The sequence below is a fragment of the Oncorhynchus gorbuscha genome, linkage group LG16, assembly GCF_021184085.1.
Source record: "Oncorhynchus gorbuscha isolate QuinsamMale2020 ecotype Even-year linkage group LG16, OgorEven_v1.0, whole genome shotgun sequence".
In the NCBI taxonomy this organism is placed as follows: Eukaryota; Metazoa; Chordata; class Actinopteri; order Salmoniformes; family Salmonidae; genus Oncorhynchus; species Oncorhynchus gorbuscha.
This window is the reverse complement of record NC_060188.1, coordinates 49,038,191-49,065,069: the sequence shown is the minus strand read 5'-3', so window position 1 is coordinate 49,065,069 and position 26,879 is coordinate 49,038,191. Positions and strand designations below refer to the sequence as shown.

General features: G+C 41.3%; 2 protein-coding genes across 4 annotated transcripts in view; both read left to right on the top strand.

Moving 5' to 3' along the window:
- LOC123998903 (protein FAM168A-like) overlaps window positions 1-15,600 on the top strand; it is a 67,452-nt gene extending 51,852 nt beyond the window's left edge. For both annotated transcript variants that reach the window (XM_046304128.1, XM_046304127.1), the window contains 4 exons: window positions 7,881-8,023; window positions 8,452-8,629; window positions 8,975-9,114; window positions 10,804-15,600. In XM_046304128.1, the coding sequence (XP_046160084.1) occupies window positions 7,881-8,023; window positions 8,452-8,629; window positions 8,975-9,093 (440 nt within the window). In that variant the 3' untranslated portion in view covers window positions 9,094-9,114; window positions 10,804-15,600. The remainder of the gene's footprint in view (window positions 1-7,880; window positions 8,024-8,451; window positions 8,630-8,974; window positions 9,115-10,803) is intronic.
- A 648-nt stretch (window positions 15,601-16,248) lies between these two features.
- Window positions 16,249-26,879, top strand: part of LOC123999635 (F-BAR and double SH3 domains protein 2-like) — a 47,676-nt gene continuing 37,045 nt past the window's right edge. Inside the window, exons 1-2 of one of the 2 annotated variants that reach the window (XM_046305582.1) lie at window positions 16,249-16,508; window positions 23,012-23,109. In XM_046305582.1, the coding sequence (XP_046161538.1) occupies window positions 16,488-16,508; window positions 23,012-23,109 (119 nt within the window). In that variant the 5' untranslated portion in view covers window positions 16,249-16,487. The remainder of the gene's footprint in view (window positions 16,509-23,011; window positions 23,110-26,879) is intronic. The other variant, XM_046305581.1, reaches the window with a different exon arrangement.

Genomic DNA, 26,879 nt, shown 5'->3' with positions numbered 1-26,879 from the left:
TCTGGAACAGGTTTTCATCAAGGATCTCTCTGTACTTTGCTCCGTTTATCTTTCCCTCAGCCTGACTCGTCTCCCAGTCCCTGCCGCTGAAAAACATCCCCACAGCATGATGCTGCCACCACAATGCTTCACTGTAGGGATGGTGCCAGGTTTCCTCCAGACTTGACGCTTGGCATTCAGGCCAAAGAGTTCAATCTTGGTTTCATCAGACCAGATAATCTTGTTTCTCAAGGTCTGAGTCCTTTAGGTGCATTTTGGCAAACTCCAAGAGGGCTGTCATGTGCCTGTTACTGAGGAGTGGCTTCCGTCTGGCCACTCTACCGTAAAGGCCTGATTGGTGGAGTGCTGCAGAGATGGTTGTCCTTCTGGAAGTTTCTGAGCTCTCCACAGAAGAACTCCAGAGCTTTATCAGAGTGACCATCGACTTCTTGGTCACCTCCCTGACCAAGGCCCATCTCCCCGATTTCTCAGTTTGTCCCGGCAGCCAGCTCTAGGAAGAGTCTTAGTGGTTCCAAACTTCTTCCATTTAAGAATGATGATGGCCACTGTGTTCTTGGGGACCTTCAATACTGCAGACATTTTTTTGGTACCCGTCCCCAGATCTGTACCTTAACAAAATCCTGTCTCGAAGATCAATGGGTAATTCTTTCGACCTCATGGCTTGGTGTTTGCTCTGACATGCTCTGTCAACTTTGGAACCTTACATAGACAGGTGTGTGCCTTTCCAGATCATGTCCAATCAATAGAATTGAACACAGGTGGATTCCAATCAAGTTGTTGAAACATCTCAAGCGTGATCGATGGAAACAGGATGCACCTAAGCTCAATTTCGAGTCTCAGCAATGGGTCTGAATACTTATGTAAATAAGGTATTTGTTTATTTTTTTTTAAAATAAATTTGCAAAATGTTTTAACCTGCTTTGGCTTTGTCATTATGGGTTATTATGTGTAAATTGAGATTTAAAAACAAAGCTGTAACGTAACAAAATGTGGAAAAATGGAAGGGGTCTGAATACTTTTCGAAAGCGCTGTACACATCCATGCATAACTGGCCGAGGTTATGAAAGACGGGCATTGTCATTTTTAATTCTGTAAACTAAGTGCCGAAGAGGTGAATTTTTGTTGTTGTCTATCAACAATGACAGGCCACCTGGGTCTGACAACTTGGTTGGAAAATGACTGAGGATGACAGCGGACGATATCGCCACTCTTATGTAGCAAAATTTAAAATTGTGATTATTTTTTATTTTTTACATTGAATTAGAGACTCAGAGCTAGAAAATGATACATCATACACTGCATTTAAGGAACAATGGGGAAAGTAATTCTGCTTTGAAAGTTGATCAACCCCATTAAAAAAAGTCCCTTGAATGTTTTGGTACACCTACTGGCGAGCTCTTCTTTGTCTACACCCATTCAGCATCATTCACATCCTATTACACCTTAGTCCCACCCATCTCTTTAAGGATTCACAAGTGAGGCCATGTGCTAAACAGAGTGAGTAGTGTAGTAAACAACCAAAGATTTCAAGACTAATTGTATTTAAAAGTAGTAGCCTACAATAAGGGAAAAACCCCAAGTAAATGATATATTTTATCTAGTCCTTGACCTATATCCTAATCTGACTTTGGTGCAGGTCATGTTGTTCTTCACATCACCATCTCTGGTGTACAAAAACTATATGAAATAAAATCTACTCAAAATGGTCTATGACTAGGGTGGCTTTCACAATTTTTAGGGCCTTCCTCTGACACCGCCTGGAATAGAGTTCCTTGATGGCAGGAAGCTTGGCCTCTGTGATGTACTGGGCCGTACGCACTACCCTCTGTAGTGCCTGCCTTGCGATCAGAGGCCGATCAATTGCCATACCAGGCAGTGATGCAACCCGTCAGGATGCTCTCGATGGTGCAGCTGTAAAACCTTTTGAGGATCTGAGGACCCATGCCAAATCTTTTCAGTCTCCTGGGGGGAAATTGGTTTTGTTGTGCTCTCTTCACGACTGTGAACGACTGGACTAGGGATGCATGATATATCGGTGAACATATCGGAATCGGACGATATTAGCTAAAAATGCCAACATCGTAATTCCTCTGTCTAGTTTAACGCCCCAATGTGCAAAACCGATGTCAAAGCTGATGTGCACTGTCTTAAAAATGAGGGTTATTTTAGATGATGTCACTTAGCTATATAAAGTCAGCAAAAAAGAAACGTCCTCTCACTGTCAACTGCATTTATTTTCAGCAAACTTAACATGTGTACATATTTGTATGAACATAACAAGATTCATGAACTGAACAAGTTCCACAGACATGTGACTAACAAAAATGGAATAATGTGTCCCTAAACAAAGGGGGGGGGGGGTCAAAATCAAAAGTTAGTCAGTATCTGGTTTGGCCACCAGCTGCATTAACTACTGCAGTGCATCTCCTCATGGACTGCACCAGAGTTCTTGCTGTGAGATGTTACCCCACGCTTCCACCAAGGCACCTGCTAGTTCCAGCGCATTTCTGGGGGGAATGGCTCTAGCCCTCACACTCCGATCCTACAGGTCCCAGACGTGCTCAATGGGATTGAGATCCAGGCTCTTCGCTGGTGATGGCAGAACACTGACATTCCCATCTCGCAGGAAATCACGCTCAGAACGAACAGTATGGTTGGTGGCATTGTCATGCTGGAGGGTGATGTCAGGATGAGCCTGCAGGAAGGGTACCATGTAAGGGAGGAGAATGTATTCTCTGTAACGCACAGCGTTGAGATTGCCTGCAATGACAACAAGCTCAGTCCAATGATGCTGTGACACACCGCCCCAGACCATAACAGACCCTCCACGTCCAAATCAATCCCGCTCCAGAGTACAGGCCTCGGTGTAACGCTCATTCCCTCAAAGATAAACGCAAATCCGACCATCACCCCTGGTGTGACAAACCGCGACTCGTCAGTGAAGAGCACTTTTTGCCAGTCCTGTCTGGTCCAGCGACGATGGGTTTGTTCCCATAGGCGACGTTGTTGCCGGTGATGTCTCGTGAGGACCTGCCTTACAACAGGCCTACAGCCCTCAGTCCAGAGGCTCTCAGCCTATTGCGGACAGTCTGAGCACTGATGGAGGGATTGTGCGTTCTTGGTTTAACTCATGCAGTTGTTGTTGCAATCCTGTACCTGTCCCGTAGGTGTGATGTTCGGACGTACCGATCCTGTGCATGTTGTTACACGTGGTCTGCTACTGCGAGGACGGTCAGCTGTCCTTCCTGTCTCCTTGTAGCTCTGTCTTAGGTGTCTCACAGTACGGACATTGCAATTTATTGCCCTGGCCACATCTACAGTCCTCATGCCTCCTTGCAGCATGCCTAAGTCACATTCACGCAGATGAGCAGGGACCCTGGGCATCTTTCTTTTGGTGTTTTTCCAGAGTCAGTAGAAAGGACTCTTTAGTGTCCTAAGTTTTCATAACTGCCTACCGTCTGTAAGCTACCGTCTGTAAGCTGTTAGTGTCTTAACAATCGTTCCACAGGTGAATGTTCATGGTTCATTGAACAATCATGGGAAACCGTGTTTAAACCCTTTACAATGAAGATCTGTGAAGTTTTGGGATTTTACGAATTATCTTTGAAGGACAGGGTCCTGAAGATGTCCTGAGTTTAGTTAGCTAACTATAGCTTCTGAAACAGATTGTCGTTTTGCTATGTTTTTGTGGAAGAACATTGTTTTCACCCATGAGCTTTTTATGACCAGCACTGTAGGTGCGCAAGACAACTTTACCAGCATCATAGCGCACGTATTGATGAATAGTTGTGATAATTGAAATACGTATGGTATTGTAATCAATGTGAAATAACTACGTTAACAATTGTATGAACGCGTTAAATTATTGTGAGGTGCAGTCATATTCAGGTCCTGATTGGTCAACAAGCTTATTTGACACGCAAAGACCCAAACAGTGTTCCATAGTATGAGAAATCCTGGTGAGAATGAAACGACTGAACAAATGAACAACGAAACAGCACAGCAAGTAAGTGAAATAAATTGTTTGATTATGTTTTACTGGTAATGGGGACATATGTAAATGCCAACAAAATAACTTTGGTGTGTGTGTAACCTTTTATTTAACAAGGCAAGTCAGTTAAGAACAAATTCTTATTTACAATGACGGCCAACCTTGGCCAAACCCAGACGATGCTGGGCCAATTGTGCACCGCCCCTATGGGACTCCCAATCACAGCCGGATGTGATACAGCCTGGATTCGAAACGGTGACTGTAGTGACGCCTCTTGCACTGAGATGTAGTGCCTTAGACCGCTGTGTATGTGTGTGTGTGTGTGTGTATCTATTTAACTGTACTAGATTGCTTAAATGGCTGCTAAAATTAAAAAATATTTTATTGTATTGTGTTTATTTGGTAAGGAAAATATTGGATATCGGTATCAGCCAATAATGTCATAGCGGTGCATCACTAGCTTGGACCAGGTTAGTTTGTTGTTGATGTGGATGCCTAGAGAGTTTATCTGTATCTCATGATAAGCTGTAGACCACACTACCTCAGACGAGCAAAACCTTGAGACTTTCTTAGATATCGTACACAAGCTGTTGTTTACAAATATGCATCGGCCCCTGCCCCATGTCTTTACCAGAGGCTGCTGTTCTATCCTGCCGATAGTGTATAACCAGCCAGTTGTATGTTATTGAAGTTGGCTTTCAGCCACAACTCTGTGAAACATAAGGTATTACGGTTTTTAATGTCCCGCTGGTAGGATATACGTGCTTTCAGTTCGTCCCATTTATTTTCCAGCGATTGAACGTTAGCTAACAGTACAAGGCACCACAATCTCTTTCCACGAAATCTCAGTTTTTCTCCAGCGAATGACTGGGATGAGGGCCTGTTTGGGTGTTTGGAGTATAACCTTCCTGTCCGACTCAGTAAAGAAAAATTATTAGTCCAATTCGAGGTGAGTAAATTGCTGTTCTGATATCCAGAAACTCTTTTCGGTCATAAGAGACGGTAGCAGCAACATCATGTACAAAATAAGTTACAGGTGGTGGATTTGGCCTTCGAAAGAACAATGCATATGCAGAAAATACCTTAACCTCTCTGGGATATGTGAATGCAAACGATGCTATTATCTGAGGATAGCACCTCCATAAACAAAGAGAGGAACCTTTAATCAAACCCTGCAGGCATGACACAAAACGCAGAATAAAAATATAATTCATGCCTAACCTTTGACGAGCTTCTTTTGTTAGCACTCCAATATGTCCCATAAACATCACAAATGGTCCTTTTGTTTGATTAATTCCATCGATATATTTCCAAAATGTCCATTTATTTGGCACGTTTGATCCAGAAAAACACCTGTTCCAACTTGCGCAACGTGACTACAAAATATCTCAAAAGTTACCTGTAAACTTTGCCAAAACATTTCAAACTTCTTTTGTCATACAACTTTAGGTATTTTTTAACGTAAATTATCGATAAAACTGAAGACGGGATGATCTGTGTTCAATACAGGAAGAAAACAAACTGTAGCATGCTTTCTGGTTACACACCTCTATCTAACAGTACACTTCAAGTGACCCTCGTTCAAGATGGCCGTACTTCTTCATTACATAAAGAAATAACCTCAATCAATTTATAAAGACTGTTGACATCCAGTGGAAGCGATAGGAACTGCAAGAAGGTCCCTTAGAAATCTGGATTCCCATTGAAAAGAGTGACCTCAAAATATATATCTGAATGGTTTGTCCTCTGGGTTTCGCCTGCTAAATAAGTTCTGTTATACTCCGACATGATTCAAACAGTTTTAGAAACTTCAGAATGTTTTCTATCCAAATCTACTCATACTATGCATATCTTATCTTCTGGGGATGAGTAGCAGGCAGTTGAATTTGGGCATGCATTTCATCCGGACGTGAAAATACTGCCCCCTGTCACCAAGAAGTTAACTATCTTGTGTCTAGCGCTTTTAATAAACGTAGGATAGGCCTAAATTCCCTTCCCTCTCCATTCGATAGGCTATTTATATGATTTTTGGCAAGGCTACTCTACACTTCAGCGTTTTATGCATCTATAGCTTTCTCCAGATCAAACAATGAATGAATCTAACGGAGTTCCATGTCCTAAAGTTGCCACTTTAAAAATAAAAAAAATAGTCAGTCTATAGACAGGTTAGCTGAGAACATCACGGAAACGATGTGCAAGCTTCAATGGGACAGAAGGCCGTGTGTAGCTAGCCGATAGGTAGCAACAATGACAAACTGCCATGTGGGGAATTTAAAGTGGTTTGTTTCATCTTGTTCTTAATAGCATGAATTGTTTTGTTGCTTGAACTGATGTCATGTCTATGCTAATATGGCTCAAATTAGATATTCAACAACTGTAACGAAGTATTTGAGAATCAGGTGCTCATTGTGCAACTTAATGTTTTAAATAAACGTTGGAGACCATATATTTTACATGTTGTCAATTTAAGCCAACCCTGTCTGTTTTGCCCCGTAGTTGCGCACACATTGGATTTGTTGCTAAACAACCAACCTGTCTACAGGCCTAGGCATAGCATAAGGAATGCGCTGAGAGTCAGGAAGCAAGTTCAGGGAGTGAGTGTTTTTAATAAATTAACAAACCATGAAACACAAACAACGCACCGCCATGAAACAGAGTCAATAACACCTGAGGAAAGAACCAAGGGTAGTGACGGATATAGGGAAGATAATCAAGGAGGTGATGGAGTCCAGGTGAGTGTCATGAGGCGCTGGTGCGCAAGACGATGGTGACAGGTATGCGGGATAATCAGCAGCCTAATGAACTAGAGGCCAGAGAGGGAGTATATGTGACACATTGGCTATTCTCAATCACAGATTTATGAGAGATCAAGAGATTGAACAAACAATACTAAGAGAGGCGGATGAGGCAAATAGTCATTATTATCCAGTTCTGAAGACAGACTTTGCATCTATCCAGCCCATGATTTATAACTTAACTCACTAAAGTAAAACAGCCCGTTCCTCATCAGTTGACTGTCACTTTTCTCCATAATGTGTGTGCCACACAGATGCCGTGTCACGTGTGCTCCCTCCCCGGCCTCTAGGTCACCAGGCTGCTCATTATGGTGCACACCTGTCACCATCGTTACGCGCACCTGCGCATCATCAGACTCACCTGGACTCCATCACTTCCTTGATTACCTGCCCTCTATATGCCACTACCTTTGGTTCCTTCCCCAGGCATTATTGTTACTGTTTCATGTCTGTACTTTGTTCGTGGTTTGTTTATTGATTAAATCACTCACTCCCTGAACTTGCTTCCCGACTCTCAGCGCACATCGTTCCATGCAGACAGACGCACACAAACTTGTTTCATGCTGAAGCTCCACCAGAAAGGCACTTATAGTAGCCTCTGTCCAGGGTTCCTAAAAACATTATCTCTCATGATTCGTACAGTTGTAGCATGTGTTTTTGCGCTATAGCCCAATGTTTTTTTTTGGCAGATTTTATTTATAAAATATATGTATGATTATGTTGGCCAATAGAAGGCATTACCATCGTATGTATATCACAATGTTTTGTGAGTACGTAATCACAAAACAAAAAAAGTTGCCCAACCAGCGCTTTGGAGCAGGCAGAATGTTTTCGTGTTATTTAGTCAGTGAGATGTGTGCCCTCACTGTTCTGCTCCTTCAATGAGACACTGAATCTCAAGAGAATGACAAATGATCTGAAAACTGAAACTAGGTCTCTCACCCCATCTTTTCTTCCCCTCCCTCTTTCTGCCCCTCGCTTTCTCTTTCTGCATCTTTCCCTTCCCCCTCCTGATATCTCTCCTCTTCTCTATCTTGCTTTCCCCCCCACATTCTTTGACCCCCCCTTTCCCCCTCGCTTTCTCTCACATCTAGGATACACTGCTGGGACACCCTACAAGGTGCCCCCTGGCCAGTCCAATGGGGCGCCCCCTCCGTACTCCCCATCCCCTAACCCCTACCAGACGGCCATGTACCCAATCAGAAGTGCCTACCCCCAACAGAACCTCTACGCTCAGGTAAGGACCTGACATGGGCTCTATTCACTGGGGTTGGTTGTCTGTTAATATCGCCTATCTGCCTCTATAAGACGTGATTGATTTACTCCCTGTACTTGTTTTTGGAATGTTAGTAGACGTCTAGCTTGCTGAGTAAAATGATCTGTGCTATAAAAGTAAGATTCTCCCTTTGTTCCTTTTCTCTCACTTCTTTCTCTTCCTCCCTATCCTCTCTCTCTCTCTCTCTCTGCCCACCCTCTCGCTTGTCCTCTCGCTCCTTTATTGTATTATCTCCTTCTCTCTCTTCCTTCTTCCTCTCTCTCTCCCCTCGCTCCCTATCTCAGATCAATTCAAGATGCTTTATTGCCATGACATACATTCTTCAATATTGAATATTGCCACGGCAATATTCCAAAAACCACTTCTATCTTCTCTTCTCTTTCTCTCAGGGTGCGTACTACACACAGCCGATGTATGCGGCTCAGCCTCACGTTATCCACCACACAACAGTGGTGCAGCCCAACAGTATCCCCTCCACCCTCTACCCTGCCCCCGTCCAACAACCCCGCTCCAACGGCCATATGGCCATGGGCATGGTAGCCGGCACAACCATGGCCATGTCTGCTGGTAAGAAGTCAACACTCAACTACTAGGGTTGCAAAATTCCCAGATTTTCCAGAAATCCCAATTGGAATATTTGTGGAATCAGGAGGTAATAACTAGGAAATAATACAGCCAAGATTTCTGTAAAACCTGGGAATTTTGGGAAAGGTACTTGAATTTTCAACTCTACAAACAACTCAAAGAAATTGTTCACACTATAATTTGCAGTCATGTTTCTGTTTGGGGTGAAGGCTCTGTGTTTATAACAAATTTATAACAGTACTCGGCAACCAGCGTGTTTCCTTGATAACTGTCTGTCCATTGTTACCATGGTGACCTCTGTATGTCTAATTGACCCTCTCTGCCCAGGTACTCTGCTGACCACGCCTCAGCATGCCACTCAGCACATCGGTGGGCATCCGGTCACCCTGCCAACGTACCGGCCCCAGGGGACACCTGGGTATAGCTATGTGCCTCCTCACTGGTAGACCCCACTGGACCCCATTCATGTAAGTTACTGTTCCTATAACCCAATGTTATCCCAGTCTATGGTTAGGAGAGTTAAGGGTCGATGCTTTGATGTGTAAGTACTTAGATTTTGTATACATTTTTTATTATGATAACTCTAATTTTGAGTTATTGTTACATTTGCTTTTGGAAAATGATTTGCAAGACAAATGTGATATTTTCTTTGTAAATTACATGTACTGTGTGTATAGATAGATGTGTGTAGTTCATATACAGTGGGGCAAAAAAGTATTTAGTCAGCCACCGATTGCAAGTTCTCCCACTTAAAAAGATGAGAGGCCTGTAATTTTCATCATAGGTACACTTCAACTATGACAGACAAAATGAGAAAAAAATCCAGAAAATCACATTGTAGGATTTTTAATGAATTTATTTGCAAATTATGGTGGAAAATAAGTATTTGGTCAATAACAAAAGTTGATCTCAATACTTTGTTATATACCCTTTGTTGGCAATGACAGAGTTCAAACGTTTTCTGTAAGTCTTCACCTCTGTCATTGCCAAATAGATGGATGATGAACAAAAAATAATTCCATTTTAGATTAAGACTGTAACATAAAAAAGTGTGGGAAAGGGAATACTTTCCGAATGCACTGTATATACTTTTCCCACATTTAGTTTGTTACAGCCTTATTCTAAAATTGATTAAATAAATAAAAAAAACAGCAATTTACACACAATACCCCATAATGACAAACCAAAAACAGTTAGAAATGTTTGCAAATAAATATAAACTAAAGAACAGAAATACCTTATTTACAAAAGTATTCAGACCCTTTGTTATGAGACTTGAAGTTGAGCTCCGATACATCCTGTTTCCATGGATCATCCTTGAGATGTTTCTACAACTTGATTGGAGACCACCTGTGGTAAATTCAATTGATTGGACAGTTCCTCTGTGGAGATGGGAGAACTTTCCAGAAGGACAACTATCTCTGCAGCACTCCACCAATCAGGCCTTTATGGTAGAGTGGCCAGACGGAAGGCACTCTTCAGTAATAGGCACATGTCACTCTGACTCTCAGACCATGAGGAACAAGATTCTCTGGTCTGATGAAACCAAGATTGAACTCTTTGGCCAGAATGCCAAGCATTACGTCTGGAGGAAACCTGGCACCATCCCTATGGTGAAGCATGGACCTCAGACTGGGACAGGACATGACTTAAACCCGGTCAAACAGCTCTGGAGAGACCTGAAAATAGCTCTGCAGCGACACTCCCCATTCAACCTGACAGAGCTTGAAAGGATCTGCAGAAAAGAATGGGAGAAACTTCCAAAATACAGGTGTACCAAGCTTGTAGCGTCATACTGACGAAGAATCAAGGCCGTAATCACTGCCAAAGGTGCTTCAACAAAGTACTATTTAAAGGGTCTGAATACTTATGTAAATGTTATTTCAGTGTTTTATTTGTAATAAATTAGCAAAAATTTCAACTTCAACATAAAAGCTTTTGCTTTGTCATTATGGGGTATTGTGTGTAGATTGAAAAAAAACTATTTTATCAATTTTAGAATAAGGGTGTAACGTAACAAAATGTGGAAAAAGTCAAGGGGTCTAAATACTTTCCGAATGCACTGTATATAATACATTGTTCATGTGAAATTCTTCTTCTCCATCCCTCCACTTCTCTTCCTCTCTCCATCTCTCTCTGTACCTCTTTCCCCGCAGATCGGGAGTCAATATCACTCACAATAACTCAAGTCTTACATTGGTGCAGGAGGCCTGGCATACAAGCACCAAGTCTGTCTGCAAGAACAAAAAACTAAAGTGCAAGGATCACTTTATGCATTCTTTTGTGATTTGGAAAAGCTGCTTTTTCATGTTTTTATTATTTTTGACCAGCCTCACTTTTTTGGGGATTAGTTTCTTTGATTTTGACTCTCTCTTATAATCCAGACACACACTGACCAACAGTATGGTACATTTATAGTACATTTGTGCTTATTTTTTATGTTTGTGTGTGTGTGTATTTTTGTGTTCTGAACATTGGTTCTGACGCAAAGCCAGTCCCTTCGCCGTGAGAATGTACACGTATTTGTATGCTGCCAAATTCTAATGTTGGAGAAAAAAAATCATACTTTTTCAGGCGAGTACCGTTCAGTTATTTTCCAGTCATTCTTGGGGGGGGGGGGGCACCGTACAAGTGTCACGCCTCAATTTCCTTTCACCCTTTTTGATTTGCCTTCCCATTTGTGTTTACGTTCACACACAATCATCTTCCAGCACAAGATAATAAGGGTCGTCTTCCAGCTTGTAGCAACAGTGCATTAACTTGGCTTCTTTAATATTTTACCCACTATATCAGTCAAGTTGGGTGCACATTTTTTTTTTTTGCTCTAGCACTACGCATCTGATTAAAATAACCAACTCATCGTCAAGCTTTGATTATTTGAATCGGCTGTGTAGTACTAGGGCAAAACATTAAATGTGCACCCAGAGGGGACCCCGGAACCGACTTTGGGAAACCCTGCACAAGGAGAAAGACTAATACCGTAAGTACCATAATAGTTACACACCATGTAGAGGATATTTTCAGTAAGTTCAGTGGACATAGTTAGCTTGTAAGTCTACTAGAGTAGAGTAAGAAATTGAAATATCTATACATGACTATATTATATATAGGTATACTGATGTGACAGAGAGCGCCTGTGCGCGTTTGTAGTTCTTTTGTACACATAAAAGCTTGCCGAACATGCAAACGCACTCGCATTTAGGTATTTCAGTTGGCATGCGTAAGGTGCGCACTGACACACTTGCTCACAGATATACATTACAAATGTATAGGACATCGCACACATTTTAAAAGTGTAGATGGTATAGGATGCGATGGATAGATGACTGGATAGGGTCTCCCTTGTACCTTGCAGGCTATGTTGTGAACTGAATCCAGTTCTAGTGTTGTATCAACGAAGGTGCATGGAGTTTGAGGGGTGAGGCAAATTGTCAGTAGGACCAGGGATAGCTAAGTCAAAGGATTCAAAAGGGATTTTAAAGTCAATAGCTGGCCGACACATTTAAGAACAGCAGACTTGAAAGAGGGAGAAAGGAGTACAAGGGGGAAAAGGAAGAAAATAATCTAAATTGTTTCGTGGTCAAGTATCAATACCCATAGCCCTGTGCTGCATGCCTCCCATCAATCTCACAGGCTAGAGATCAGTGTTATTCGCAATAAAGATCCCATGTGATGTCATGTTTACATGTTTAATAGAGATTTAGCCCCTGATCAGAGTGTCATCAGTTCCTCAGGTGACCAGGAGAGGGCAGAAGTGAGGGGTGCAGGGCCCCCTATTCCTTACCAATATAGGGCTCTGGTCAAAAGTAGTGCACTATATAGGGAATAGGTTTTTAGAAACCTGACTGACCTCAGCACAGATGTGTCCCAAAATAATTGTCATCTGGTCTCTATGTGTATGTTTCTGAGTAGTCCATGCAATTGAAACTAGTTCACCAGTCTGGTGAATGCTTTTAAACAATGGCAGGTGGAAAAACACTTTATTTTAGACCTAGGTTTCATACAATTAGTGAAAGGAAACATTTTGTTTGCATGTTGGTCAACCTGCTACCTTGCTAGGCCCTCCCTCCTCTGCCCTCCCTCCCTTCAGAGTAGCTAATAGAACAGGCCCAGGACATATTTTTTTCCAGGGCAGACACCATGGAAGGAAGTTAGGATCGTGAAGGGAATCATTCGTATGAGGGAAAAATTTGTGTTGAAACAGGAAATTGGGGGGGACATGGTTTCATGTCCCTTTAGTCTGTAGGGCAAAAACCCTATGACTGGGGCACTGGGTTGGGAGAGGTCTGTGTGTGACATGTGTTGACTTCCAAATCGAACCCTAGCCCCCAGGGTTGGGTTCAATTCCAACTTTTATTAAAATTCCAATTAAATTATTGAATTCACTATGAAATGAAGAATTTTTTAAATTCAATTTGAATTTTAAAAAATTGGGGGAATTTTATGGAATTGTAATTCAATATTTGTCAGTTGATGGAACTAATGCACTTAGTATAAAAAATGGACTGCAGGATTTGTGTAGAATCATTTCAACTTGTAATTTTTGGGGATAATATTGAATTATGAATTGAATTATTGGAATTGACCTAACATTGGAATTGAGAGGAATTGAATTATCTCTGGATTCAATGACTGATCTGGCATTTGAATTGTATTTATTGGAATTTACAGGGAGAGGGAATTGAATTAGTGGAAGTAACCCCAACACTGCTAGCCTCAACTCCCTCCCTAGTCCCTACAACTGCAGACCTGAGAAGATTGGGATAGGTGAACGCAATATGGCTGACATTTCTACCTAGCCAATCAGAAGGCAAGATGAAGCTTTTACTGTAACACATACGGTATATTGACACAGTCCGCCTAGATCCACAGGAGTGGCTAGCGATCCATTTGGAATTTATAAATGGAGTTGGCAAGGAAACAGGGTTCAGCTTGGGTTGTGAGGTGGAGTTCCATCCTCTGCTATTATGGTTCAGCACTAGCTTACTGTGTCATGACCACATATCAGTTATCATGTGAGTGTGTAAAAATGTATTGCACAAACATCTAAAAGTAATAATCTATGCTAAATAACAGGTACTTAGCTCATCTTACGAGTTCTTAAGAGTTCATTTAGTTCAGTGCATTTTGATAGTGTACTCTTTGGTCTCAATAAACAACTGTACATTTAAGATATCTGTTGTGAATAATTGCTACTGCTTCTTTCAATCTGTTACAATTAGTTAACCACTACGTACAATTCAAAATGCTATTTTATTTGATGTCACGTTACCTCGCCAGTAAAAAAAGAACAAAGGTATCCTGCACCCAAAATATTACAATTTATAGAGTATCATTCACTAGTGAATGGGGTATAGATGTGTGTGGAACGTTATCAGTGGGCAGTGTGGTATCAGCCCCTCACCTCCCGTGTAGTGTGTCCGTGTGTGTCTGTGCGTGTGAAGCATGTATGCAGTCCTGTGTAAAATTGCACTGGTCAGGCTGTAGAGCTAACGTTGCCCTCCACTTTCCCCTGTCAGTAGCATATCACAAAGCCAAATAGAACAAGAACCTTGAAAACAAGTCTCAAATGTACATTTATTGTGCTACATTTTGGGGGGGGCATTAGAGCAAAGAAACACAAACAACCAGACAGCTTTTTTTTTTGAGACCATTGACAAATATTGTTTTGTAGTACTATTCACTAGAACATGTAATGTGATGCAAGAACTGAACAAGGCATATGACTAGTTGCACAGGCCCAAATTTATGTGAATGCTATGCTGAGTGCTAAATATCTGGAGGTTCAAAACCTCCAAAATAACCATGTGTACTACGAGTATAACCTCTGTGTTAAAAAAAAAGGATTAAAAGAATGATACACTTTTAATTTCTGGTATGTAATTTAAGAGCTTTTTACCATAAGTGTTATTTAAGATTTTGTTGATTGATTGATGTTTATTATTCTTAAAATAGAAGATCATTATGGTTGAGCTGATGTGGGTTGTCTCTTAGGGCTTCAGGGGGCATTTCAGAACACAAGTCTGTAGGATGAGTGGAGCAGATGTGGGGAGGGGCACAATCTGGCAACCTGGTCAAAACTACTGGCATACAGTCCCCACTCGCTGGCCTTTCCCCTCAAACACCCAGGGCATTGAAACACAAGAAATGTTCCCAGAACCTAACTGACACCATAAACAGATGTTCCCTGAACATCTAGGGAACCGAATGTGCTAACTGGGAATACTGTAGACTGAAATCTAGCCTGGAGTCAAGTCCTTACACTACAATTCATGTTTATTGAAAAATGCTAAAGGGTATGGGTCCAGAGATTGTGGATTGAGACATGAGATTTGTAAACGAGGATCAAAACTCCTTTTGCTACAGTATGTTTCACCACTGTTTACTTCATGTTATGTGTAACATCCCTGCAACGTAGCAAACTCAGTCTGCAATGTTAAGAGCTGGGGGAGCTGCCCTGGGTGTCTCGTTGCCTGGAGGTCGAGAAGCAAGCAGCTCCACCAATGTTGAACATGAAAGCGTAACAATCCCTATGCCTTTTCTGTTTCCTTTGGTCACGATGAACTTCGGCCTTGTCAAACTTTTGATTTGAACACTAATTTCGAGAGAGGGAAGTATACTCGTCTTCACAAAAAAAGTATCTATTTTTAAGACCGACTTTATAAGAGTCAGCACCTTGAGATTAAAACTACTTCCCAACTAATGGCCCCCAGAGTCTTTGCTATGTTCTGTCACTACGTTGCAGCAATGCTGGCAGAACGTTTTATAACATGCGGTTGGGACGTTCTTGAAGCAAAGACCCACATCAGACTTGTGTATATGAAGTGTAAATCTGTTTTTGTTGTTCTAATGAGGATCGGATAGTGGTCCTGGTGACAAGGCAAGTTTGTAATTGTATAATACTTACTGTACGATGTAGAACATTCAATAACTATTAAAATATTTCCCAAAAAGCCCAGCTTTTACATGTTTGTGTCCTGCGCCAATTCATCATAAAGGAACATTGTGGCCTCTCTTGATTTGTAAATTATTGTTTTGACTGTAAATGGCAAAAAAAGCTAACGTTCAAGGGATAAGATGTACACTACACATCAGATTTCTAACAGCCGCTACGCTATTGAATGAGCCGGTGTGGGAGCCTTGAGGAAATGCCGGGGCCGATTTCTGGTCCAAGTCTGTCCCTGTTCGCAATTGCATTCTCCCATGAATCTCTTAGCAGTCCACTGAGTCTGATATCTGCTGATAGCCTATAATCATAATAGTAGGCCTGTACAAAACAACCTGGAAATAGTTTTACTCAACCATGTTGAATCTGTATACTTTTGCCTTGACATGTCACTTATCTGTAGGAATAAATCTCTATATTAATCTGAGATAATTGAGGGGAAATTATAAAATAGGTGTTTTTCTGAGGGCCACAGCATAGATTTAAACGCACAGATGTGCAGTGGTCAGATATGATTCACCTAATCTCCAACGAATCCCCATGTTTATGCAGCGGACATGGCCACGCTGAGAGTCTACATCACAAATTCCCGAACAATAAGCAATGCAATCCCCACGAAAAATCCCGTGTACTTCCTCAGTGTGCCGCCATTCCCCATCTCTCCTCCACCGGAAACCCTGCTGTATCGCAAACTTCGCTTTTATGTTCCCGGAGGCAGTCGATTTTCAACAGGACTTCATCGGTGTGTTGAGTTGGGTCGTCATGGCCGCCTGAACCAGACTAAATTCACCCAGTGCGCGGTTCTCATTCTGTAATTTACATACAATCGAAAGTTTTTTTTGCGGATTAACTTCAATATTTGTTAGGGGGGAAAACATCCATGTAAAAACTAACATGCAGCCTCCGCCAAGAAAGGTGAGTTGGCCCGGTTTTACTTTTCTCTGCAAATGTTTCGACGAATGTTGCTTATGTAGCCTAATTATTGAAAGATGCACGCTTTGTTGTAGTCCTATTTTAAAATATGCAACCACCAGCTCGGCACAACGTGTTATAACGTCAGTTCGTATCAAACGCAAACACGACCTTTTGGTTAGTGAGTTGTTTTAGATATTCTAAACTTGAATCTTTTTATTATGTTCCAAAGTAGCCAAAGATATGTCCAAGGGTAAAATGGTACTCAATTCAATAAAAAAAACGAAAAAAACGAATGTTCTCACGGTTCCAAATAGCTTTTGCTTGGATTAAACTATACAAATATATATACATACATTGTAACAGTTTTAGTGGAGAGTTGTTACAAGCGAAGGCGGTGCTGCATGGCATAATTTAGACCTTGAAAGATTAAAGGTAACTAAAACAGCAACAAACATATGGGAATCCTGTTATATGTCATGTTCCAAAAACATTATACAGAAGTCTGTTGCTGTTTGGATAAGAAATTGTACTTCTGTTAAAATTCCTACAGTCGAGGTTCAACTATATCGAATTATTTAGAGTCAAGAGTTTTTGTTAATGAAATAGAACTTGATTTTTATACTGGACAAAAATATGAATGCAAGAAGTGTTGGTTTCATGAGCTGAAATTAAATATCCCAGAAATGTTTCATATTCACAAAAAAGCTAATTTCTCTAATTTTTTGCACACATTTGTTTACATCCCTGTTAGAATTTCATCCACTTGACAGGTGTGGCATATCAAGAAGCTGGTTAAATAGCATGATTACTACACAGGTGCATCTTGTGCTTGGAACATTAAAAGGCCATTCTAAAATGTGCAGTCACAACACAATGCCACAGATGTTTCACGTTGAGGGAGCGCGCAATTGGCATGCTGACTGCAGGAATGTCCACCAGAGCTGTTGCCAGATAATTGAATGTTCATTTCTCTACCATAAGCCGCTTCCAACATCAATTTTAGAGAATTTTGCTGTATGTCCAACTGGCCTCACCACCACAGACTACATGTCACCACGCCACATCTGCCTCCTTCACCTGTGAGATTGTCTGAGGGGGCCCTGAGGAGTATTTGCGTCTGTAATAAAGCTTGTTTGTGGGGAAAAACATTCTGATTGGGTGGGCCTGACTTACAAGTGGGTGGGCCTATGCCCTTGCCCAGTCATGTGAAATCCATAGATCAGGGCCTACTTCATTTATTTAAATTAAATGATTTCCTTATGAACTGTAACTCAGCAAAGTCTTAGAAATTATTGCATGTTGTGTTTATTTTTGTAAAGTATGAATTATCACTGTTACAGTACATTTGCCAATTGTTATGTTCATGATTGTTTATGGATTACATTTCTCTCACAAACAGGGGAGCTTTAGCATACTAATTGCTGAGGAATAGGCTAAAGCCATTCAGATGTCAGTGGTAGCGCTACAGATGATTATTTTCCTGAAATAGAAACACACCGTGGCCTATTAGATCAACCACTTGACCTGTTTTTGTAGTTGTCTGAATATAGCCTTATTTTACCCTCAGTATATTTTCCCCTAATGATCGGCTGTGTTAGTCGGACAACTAATGCTCGTGTGAGATCATTGAATAGTGTTCGACCTGACCATTAGTTTCAAGTTAATGTCACGTGCATTGAAATTACTTTCTTGCATGCTCCAAACCCAACACTGCACTACTCAATATAGCACTAAAAATAACATAAGGTCAAAGCTGTGGGAAGTAGGAAAATCTGAATTTAATATACACCACATGACCAAAAGTATATGGACACCTGTTCGTCAAACATCTAATTTCAAAGTTTTGGGCATTAATATGGAGTTGGTTCCCCCTTTGCTGCTATAACAGCCTCCACTCTTCTGGGAATAGTGAGGTTTCGCACTGGTATTTCGTATTTGATTAGGATCCCAATAAGCTGTTGTGAAATCCGCAGCTACTCTTCCTGGGGTCCACACAGAACATGACAATGCAGAACATTTAATAGACAAGGACACAACTACATACATTTAAAAATGCCACACACAGCCTACATATCAATACATACACACATCATATCTAGGTAAAACAGGGTGATGTTGAGCGATTAGGCCTGGCTCTCAGTCGGTGTGCCAATTCATCCCAAAGGTGTTAAATGGGGTTGAGGTCAGAGCTCTTTGCAGGCCAGTCAAGTTCTTCCACACCACTCGACAAACCATTTCTCTGTGGACTTCACTTTGTGTACGGGGGCATTGTCATGCTGAAACAAGAAATGGCCTTCCACAAACTGTTGCCACAAAATTGGAATCCCAGAATCGTCTAGAACAGTGGTCACCAACATTTTCTGCGTCAAGATCACTTTCACAGTCAAAAAGCAAGCTGAGATCTACTGCTCAGATTTTTTTTTAAATATATAGATATATTTTTTTACATTAACTTCACACAAACAGTTTTGTAGAAATGATGTTTGGGCAGTAGGCCTAATACATTATCACAGCAAATTGGCTACATGATTGGCCTGCCAATATTGTTAATCAGACCATATTTATTTCAAAACTCAAGCTTTGATAACAAAATAGATTAGTTGGTTTAGCGCATGTGAGGCCCTGTGGAGCATGAATTGAAATCAGCTTTTTTATTTTACTGACTGATGGTACCTGCATCTGATGGTCAACAAGGTCAAATCATGACGTCAGTGATCTTCAGGTCGAAAAGTCGGAGCTCTAGAAAGATGCCGAAGTTTCCGACTTGGAATTCTGAGTTGGATGATCATTGAAAAATATTTTTCTCATCCGCCTCTTCACGGTCCCTGCTCTCTCCTTCCTTTCCACCGGTGAGACTGACCAGAGAGGGGACACCGTCTTCCACCTGATGGTGAAACTCAAGTCGCACCACGTCTGACTCATGCACAAATTCATGTTGTTCCTATGACCAGAGAAAGTTAAATATTCCTTAATATTAAAATCGACACGACGAGCTGCTAATAATAATAAAATGCAGGGCTATCTACTTGGCTACTCAGAAGCGCATTTTGTAATAGTGCTGAATAATTTCTACAGAAATATTTGGTGATAGACTAGGAATGCCTTGAAGATCGACCAGTCGATAGTGATGGACTACTGGTCTAGAATGTGATTGTATGTTGTAGCGTTAAGATTTCCCTAAACTGGATCTAAGGGGCCTAGCCCGAACCATGAAAAACAGCCCCAGACCATTATTCCTCCTCCACCAAACTATACTGTTGGCACTATGCATTGGGACAGGTAGCGTTCTCCTGGCATCTGCCAAATCAAATTTAGTCACCGATTACAACAGATACTGTGAAAAACTTACAAGCCCTTAACCAATAATGCATTTAAGAGCAAATATTTACACATTAAAATAGTTGAAAAAAGTAAAAAAAATAGTAACACAATAATGAGACTATATACAGGGGTACTGGTACCGAGTCAATTAGGGGTACAGGTTAGTTGAGGTAGTATGTACATGTAGGTAGGGTTAAAGTGACTATGCATAGATAATAAAGAGCGAGTAGCAGTAGTGTGCAAATAGTCTGGGTAGCCATTTGATTAACTGTTCAGCAGTCTTATGGCTTGAGGGTAGAAGCTGTTAAGGAGCCTTTTGTCCCTAGACTGGGAGCTCCAGTACTGTTTGCCATGCGGTAGCCGAAAGAACAGTCAGCATCCCGGAGTCACCTCTTCACTATTGACGTTGAGACTGGTGTTTTGCAGGTACTTTTTAATGAAGCTGCCAGTTGAGGATTTGTGAGGTGTCTGTTTCTCAAACTAGACACTCTAATGTACTTGTCCTCTTGCTCCGTTGTGCACCGGGGCCTCCCACTCCTTTTTATATTCTGGTTAGAGCCAGTTTGCACTGTTCTGTGAAGGGAGTAGTACTTTTACGAGATCTTCAGTTTCTAGGTAATTTCTCGCATGGAATACCCTTCATTTCTCAGAACAAGAATAGACTGATGAGTTTCAGAAGAAAGATCTTTGTTTCTGGCCATTTTGAGCCTGTAATCAAACCCAAAAATGCTGATGTGCCAGATACTCAACTAGTCTAAAGGCCAGTTTTATTGCTTCTTTAATCAGGACAACAGTTTTCAGCTATGCTAACATAATTGCCAAAGGGTTTTCTAATGATCAATTAGCTTTTTAAAATGAAACTTGGATTAGCTAACACAACATGCCATTGGAACACAGGAGTGATGGTTGCTGATAATGGGCCTCTGAATGCCTATGTAGGTATTCCATTGAAAAATCAGCCATTTCCAGCTACTATAATCATTTACAACATTAACAATGTCTACACTGTATTTCTGATCAATTTGATGTTTTTTAATGGACAAAAAATGAGCTTTTCTTTAAAAAACAAGGACATTTCTAAGTGACCCCAAACTGAACGTGTGTGTGTGTGTGTGTGTGTGTGTGTGTGTGTGTGTGTGTGTGTGTGTGTGTGTGTGTGTGTGTGTGTGTGTGTGTGTGTGTGTGTGTGTGTGTGTGTGTGTGTGTGTGTGTGTGTGTGTGTGTGTGTGTGTGTGTGTGTGTGTGTGTGTGTGTGTGTACACACATAAATACAGTACCTGACAAAAGTTTGGAAACCTTCTCATTCAAGTGTTTTTCTTTAGCTTAACTTTTTTCTACATTGTAGAATAATAGTGAAGACATCAAAACTATGAAATAACTAGAGGTCGACCGATTTATTGGAAGACCAAAAAAGATGATACAGATTAATCAGCCGGGTTTTATATATATATATATATGAAATAATGACAATTACAACAATACTGAATTAACAATTAACACTTTTATAACTTAATATAATACATCAAATCTATTTAGTCTCAAGTAAATAATGAAACATGTTGAATTTGGTTTAAATAATGCAAAAATGCAAAAAGTTTTGGAGAAGAAATTAAAAGTGCAATATGTGCCATATACAAAAGCTAACATTTAAGTTCCTTGCTCAGAACATATGAAAGCTGGTCATTCAATATTCTCTGTAAAGAAATATTAGGTTGCAGTTATTATAGGAATTATGATGCGTTGACTATTTCTCTCTCTATACCATTTTGTATTTCATATACCTTTGACTATTGGATGTTCTAATGGGCACTTTAGTATTGCCAGCCTAATCTCAGGAGTTGATGGGCTTGAAGTCATAAACAGCGCTGTGATCAAGCATTGCTAAGAGCGGCTGGCAAACACAGTAAAGTTTGAATGAATGCTTACGAGCCTGCTGCTGCCTACCACCACTCAGTCAGACTGATATTTCAAATCATAGACTTCATTATAATATAGTAAACACAGAAATATCAGCCTTTGGTCATTAATATGGTAAAATCCAGAAACTATCATTTAAAAAACAAAACGTTTACTCTTTCAGTGAAATATGGAACCGTTCCGTATTTTATCTAACGGGTGGCATCCCTAAGTCTAAATATTGCAGTTACATTGCACAACCTTCAATGTTATGTCATAATTATGTAAAATTCTGGCAAATTAGTTCACAACGAGCCAGGCGGCCCAAACTGTTGCATATACCCTGACTCTGTTTGCACTGAACGCAAGACAAGTGACACAATTTCCCTAGTTGATATTGCCTGCTAACATGAATTTCTTTTAACTAAATATGCAGGTTTCAAAATATATACTTGTATATTGATTTTAAGTAAGGCATTGATGTTTATGGTTAGGTACATTGGTGCAACTACAGTGCTTTTTTTTGCAAATGTGCTTGTTAAATCATCACCCGTTTGATGAAGTAGGCTGTGATTCGATGATAAATTAACAGGCACCGCATTGATTATATGCAATGCAGGACAAGCTAGTTAACTACACATAGTTGATGACATTACTAGCTTAGCTAGTGATTATGTGAAGGTTGTTTTTTTATAAGATACGTTTAATGCTAGCTGCACTCGCGTAACAGGTGGTCAACCTGCCACACAGTTTCCTCGTGGAATGCAATGTGATCGGCCATAATCTGCGTCCAAAAATGCCGATTACCGATTTGTTATGAAAACTTGATATCAGCCATAATGAATCAGCCATGCCGATTTTTAATTGGTCCACCTCGAGAAATAACACATGGAATCATGTAGTAACCAAACAATTGTTAAACAAATCAAAATATATTTTATATTGAGATTCTTCAAAGCAGGCACCCTTTGCCTTGATGACAACTTTGCACGCTCTTGGCATTCTCGCAAGCGGCTTCATTTAAAACATGTTATGCTAAGTTTTCTGTTGCAATTGTTTTTGCTACAATGTGCCCTAATGAACATGACCCTGGTCGATTCAACGACTTGCCCCTGTTAATGCGTCAACCGGAAACATGCAGATATACAGAGACTGTTAAAAATAATGTATTTGTGCTTTTATGACATTCAGTGCACTTTTTAGGAGTTTATGGCTTTCTTCTCCGTATACAAAAGATGGATTTGGTTGTCTAGTCCATTTCTTCTGACATTTCTTTTCTCCCTCAGGTCAAGGTTACCCAGGAGCTAAAGCATACTCATGCTGAGCAGATGAGCAGACTCCACATCAAACACCAGACAGAGTGTGACCTACTAGAGGACCTGAAGTAAGGGGAGGGTGGAAGTTGGGGGTGGAGGGAGCCGGTGGATGGCAATTGAGGCTGCGTCTCTATCCCCAGTTCCAAATCAAACCCCTACTACCTAGGCACTTGCGTAGTTGTGAAAGGCTTGGATAGATATAATCAATGACAATTCTACATGTGGGGGGGGGGGGTTAGCCACTATTACCATATTGGTAATGATATGATATGAAGTACCCTGTCAGGGAGGCTAAGGGTTTATTTGGAATGTAACGGTAGTCTTGGGTTTCGCTTTCTTTTCATTGGCTTGGGTGAGGTGGCACCGCCCACACTAAACAGCTGGAAGTGAAAAGCAAGGAGGTCCTCCACTCCAGATGTTCTGGCTGCCATAAGTCGTTTGTTGGGGGGGAGGAAGAGAGGATAACAAAGAGAGAAGAAAAATACCTAGAGATCGAACAAGCCCTGAATGTTCAGCCAGTCACTCTTGGAGGAAAATCGAAGTTGGATAAAAATACCTTTCAGTGTTAAAATAAGAGTGGCATCATTCCCAAAGATTCCTGGGATCAGGATGGAATAATCAGGAATCCTGCAAATGGGATTTCCATTAAGTTCCCAGAATAAAATAAAAAACATGTCACAGGGAGAATGATAGGGACAGGCAGTGATATAGTATAGGGAGGCAGGGATGTGTTCATTAGGTACCAAACATACTGAAACGGGGAGGGACTGCCTGGACTCCAATAAGAAATTCATTTTCGTTTTCCATTGCACATAATTTTAAATCAATGTTCTCTAATGAACACGACCCATGCAGAGGGAAAGGATCTGTTGTGTCAGTTTGGCTTTGCTGTATACTGGAACACTCAGACAAATATTAACACACTCTGTAATTTACTATAAAACGCCCAGTGAACGTGTGCTAGAAAAGAAGACTCACAAGCAAGGGTGTCTGCCTGTGGCCCTAGAACTCAGAGGCTCTCGTCCTCTAATCAAGGAGGCTGTAGGGTAGGGAACACGCAGGAAGCCCCCAGTGATGCACCACCTTTTGTAGAGCCTTCCAGATGAGGGAAGTGCAGTTGCTGTACCAGGTGGTGATCCAGCCGGTCAAGATGCTCTCAGTTGTGCAGTTATAGAACTTCTTGAGGACCCGAGGGCCCATGCAACATTTCTTCAGTAACCTGAGGTTGAAGAGACACTGTAACAGTGGTGGTGTGATTGGACCATGTTAGGTCCTCTGGTGTGCACGTTGAGGAACTTGATGCTTTTGACCCTCTCCACCGCAGCCCCGTCCACTGCATCCGCTGTTTCCTGAAGTTCATGATCAGCTCCTTGGTTTTGCTGACATTGAGGGAGAGGCTTTTCCTGGCACCACTCTACCAGGGCTCTAACCACCTTCCTCTAGGCTCCCGTTGCCGTCGGGGATAAGGCCCACCACGTTCATGTTGTTGGCAAACTTAATGATGGTGTTGGAGTCGTGCATGGCCACACAGTCGTGGGTGTACAAGAGGGGGCTGAGCACGCACCCCTGGGGGGCCCCTGTGTTGTAGGTCAGTGTGGCAGAGGTGTTGTCTATCCTCACCACCTGGGGTTTGCCTGTCAGGAAGTCCTGGATTCAGTTGCATAGAACAGAGCCTGGAATAGGGAGAGAGACAGGGAGAAAGGAGGGACTAGTGGCCCTGGAACGGGAGGAAAAATAAGTACAGTTACTGAAAGAATTCAGATTATTTTTGTTGTGAGAGTGGAGGGAAGGACATAGCTCAGTAGATGCTGTGGTTCTCCAACTGTTTACATGTGAGAGAGAACAAGCTGTGCCATACTCTGCTCACTCCTGGAACTGTAAAGACTCCAAACAATAACACAACTGGTACCCTTCATTAGACATCAAATGGAAGAAAACAGACTGAAACAGGGAGGGACTATTTTAACCAATAATGCATTTGAATCTTTGTTTTCTGTTGTAAGTGTTTTTTGTTGCATACCCGAATGAATATGACCTCGATAAGCAGTGAAATAGAAAAATAAAATAGTAAAAATATTACAGCATATTACAGTCTACACTGCATAGTTATATGCACCACTCTACTATTTTGATCAATCAAACGATTTGTCACAATTTATCACTTATTTAACAAGCCATCACATTCATTAGATATCAGATTGATACAAATCAAATGAAATCAAATTTGATTTGTCACATACACATGGTTAGCAGATGTTAATGTGAGCGTAGCGAAATGCTTGTGCTTCTAGTTCCGACAATGCAGTAATAACCAACAAGTAATCTAGCTAGCAATTCCACACCAACTACCTTATACACACAAGTGTAAAGGGGATAAAGAATATGTACATAAAGATATGAGTGAGTGATGGTACAGAGCGGCATAGGCAAGATACAGTAGATGGTATTGAGTACAGTATATACATATGAGATGAGTATGTAAACAAAGTGGCATAGGTAAAGTGGCTAGTGATACATGTATTACATAAAGATGCAGTAGATGATATAGAGTACAGTATATACATATACATATGAGATGAATAATATAGGGTATGTAAACATTATATTAGGTAGCATTGTTTAAAGTGGCTAGTGATATATTTTACACTATATATACAAAAGTATGTGGACACTCCTTCAAATTAGTGGATTTAGCTATTTCAGCCACCCACTGCTGACAGGTGTATAAAATTGAGCATACAGCCATTTAATCTCCTTGGCCATGCTGAAGAGCTCAGTGACTTTCGACTTGGCACCGTCATAGGATGCCACATTTCCAACAAGTCAGTTCATAAAATTTCTGACCTGGTAGAGATGCCCCTGTCAACTGTAAGTGCTGTTATTGTGAAGTGGAATGCCTAGGAGCAACAACGGCTCAGCCGCAAAGTGGTAGGCCACTCAAGCTCACAGAACGGGACCACCAAGGGCTGAAGCGTGTAAAAATCATCTGTCCTCAGTTGCAACACTTATTACAGAGTATCAAACTGTCTCTTGAAGCAACATCTAAACAAGAACTGTTCGTCAGGAGCTTCATGAAATGGGTTTCCATGGCCAAGCAGCCGCACACAAGCCTAAGATCACCATGTGTAATGGAGTGGTGTAAAGCTTACCTCCATTGGACTCCATTGGACTCTGAAGCAGTGGAAACGCATTTTCTGGCAGCTCTACCATCTGGCAGTCATACAGACGAATCTGGGTTTGGCAGATGCCAGGAGTACGCTACCTGCCCCAATGCTTAGTGCCAACTGTAAAGTTTGGTGGAGGGTTGTTTTTCATGATTGGGCCACTTAGTTCCAGTAGCGCTCGTGCAGCCAATAACATTCTAGACAATTATGTGCTTTATTTTTTATTTAACTAGGCAAGTCTGTTAAGAACAAATTCTTATTTACAATGACAGCCTACACCGGCCAAACCCGGACGATGCTGGGCCAATTGTGCGCCGCCCTATGGGACTCCCAATCATGGCCGGATACAGCCTGGATTCGAACAAGGGTGTCTGTAGTGACACCTCTAGCACTGAGATGCAGTGACTTAGACAACTGCGCCACTCGGAAGCTCACTTTGTGCCAACAATTTGGGGAAGGCCCATTCCTGTTTCAGCATGACACTTCCCCCCGTGCACAAAGCGAGGTCCGTACAGAAATGGTTTGTCAAGATCAGTGTGGAAGAACTTGACTGGCCTGCACAGAGCCCTGACCTCTACGCCAACAAACACCTTTGGGATTAATTGGAATGCCGACTGAGAGCCAGACCTAATCGCCCAACATCAGTGCTCAACCTCACTAATGCTCTTGTGGTT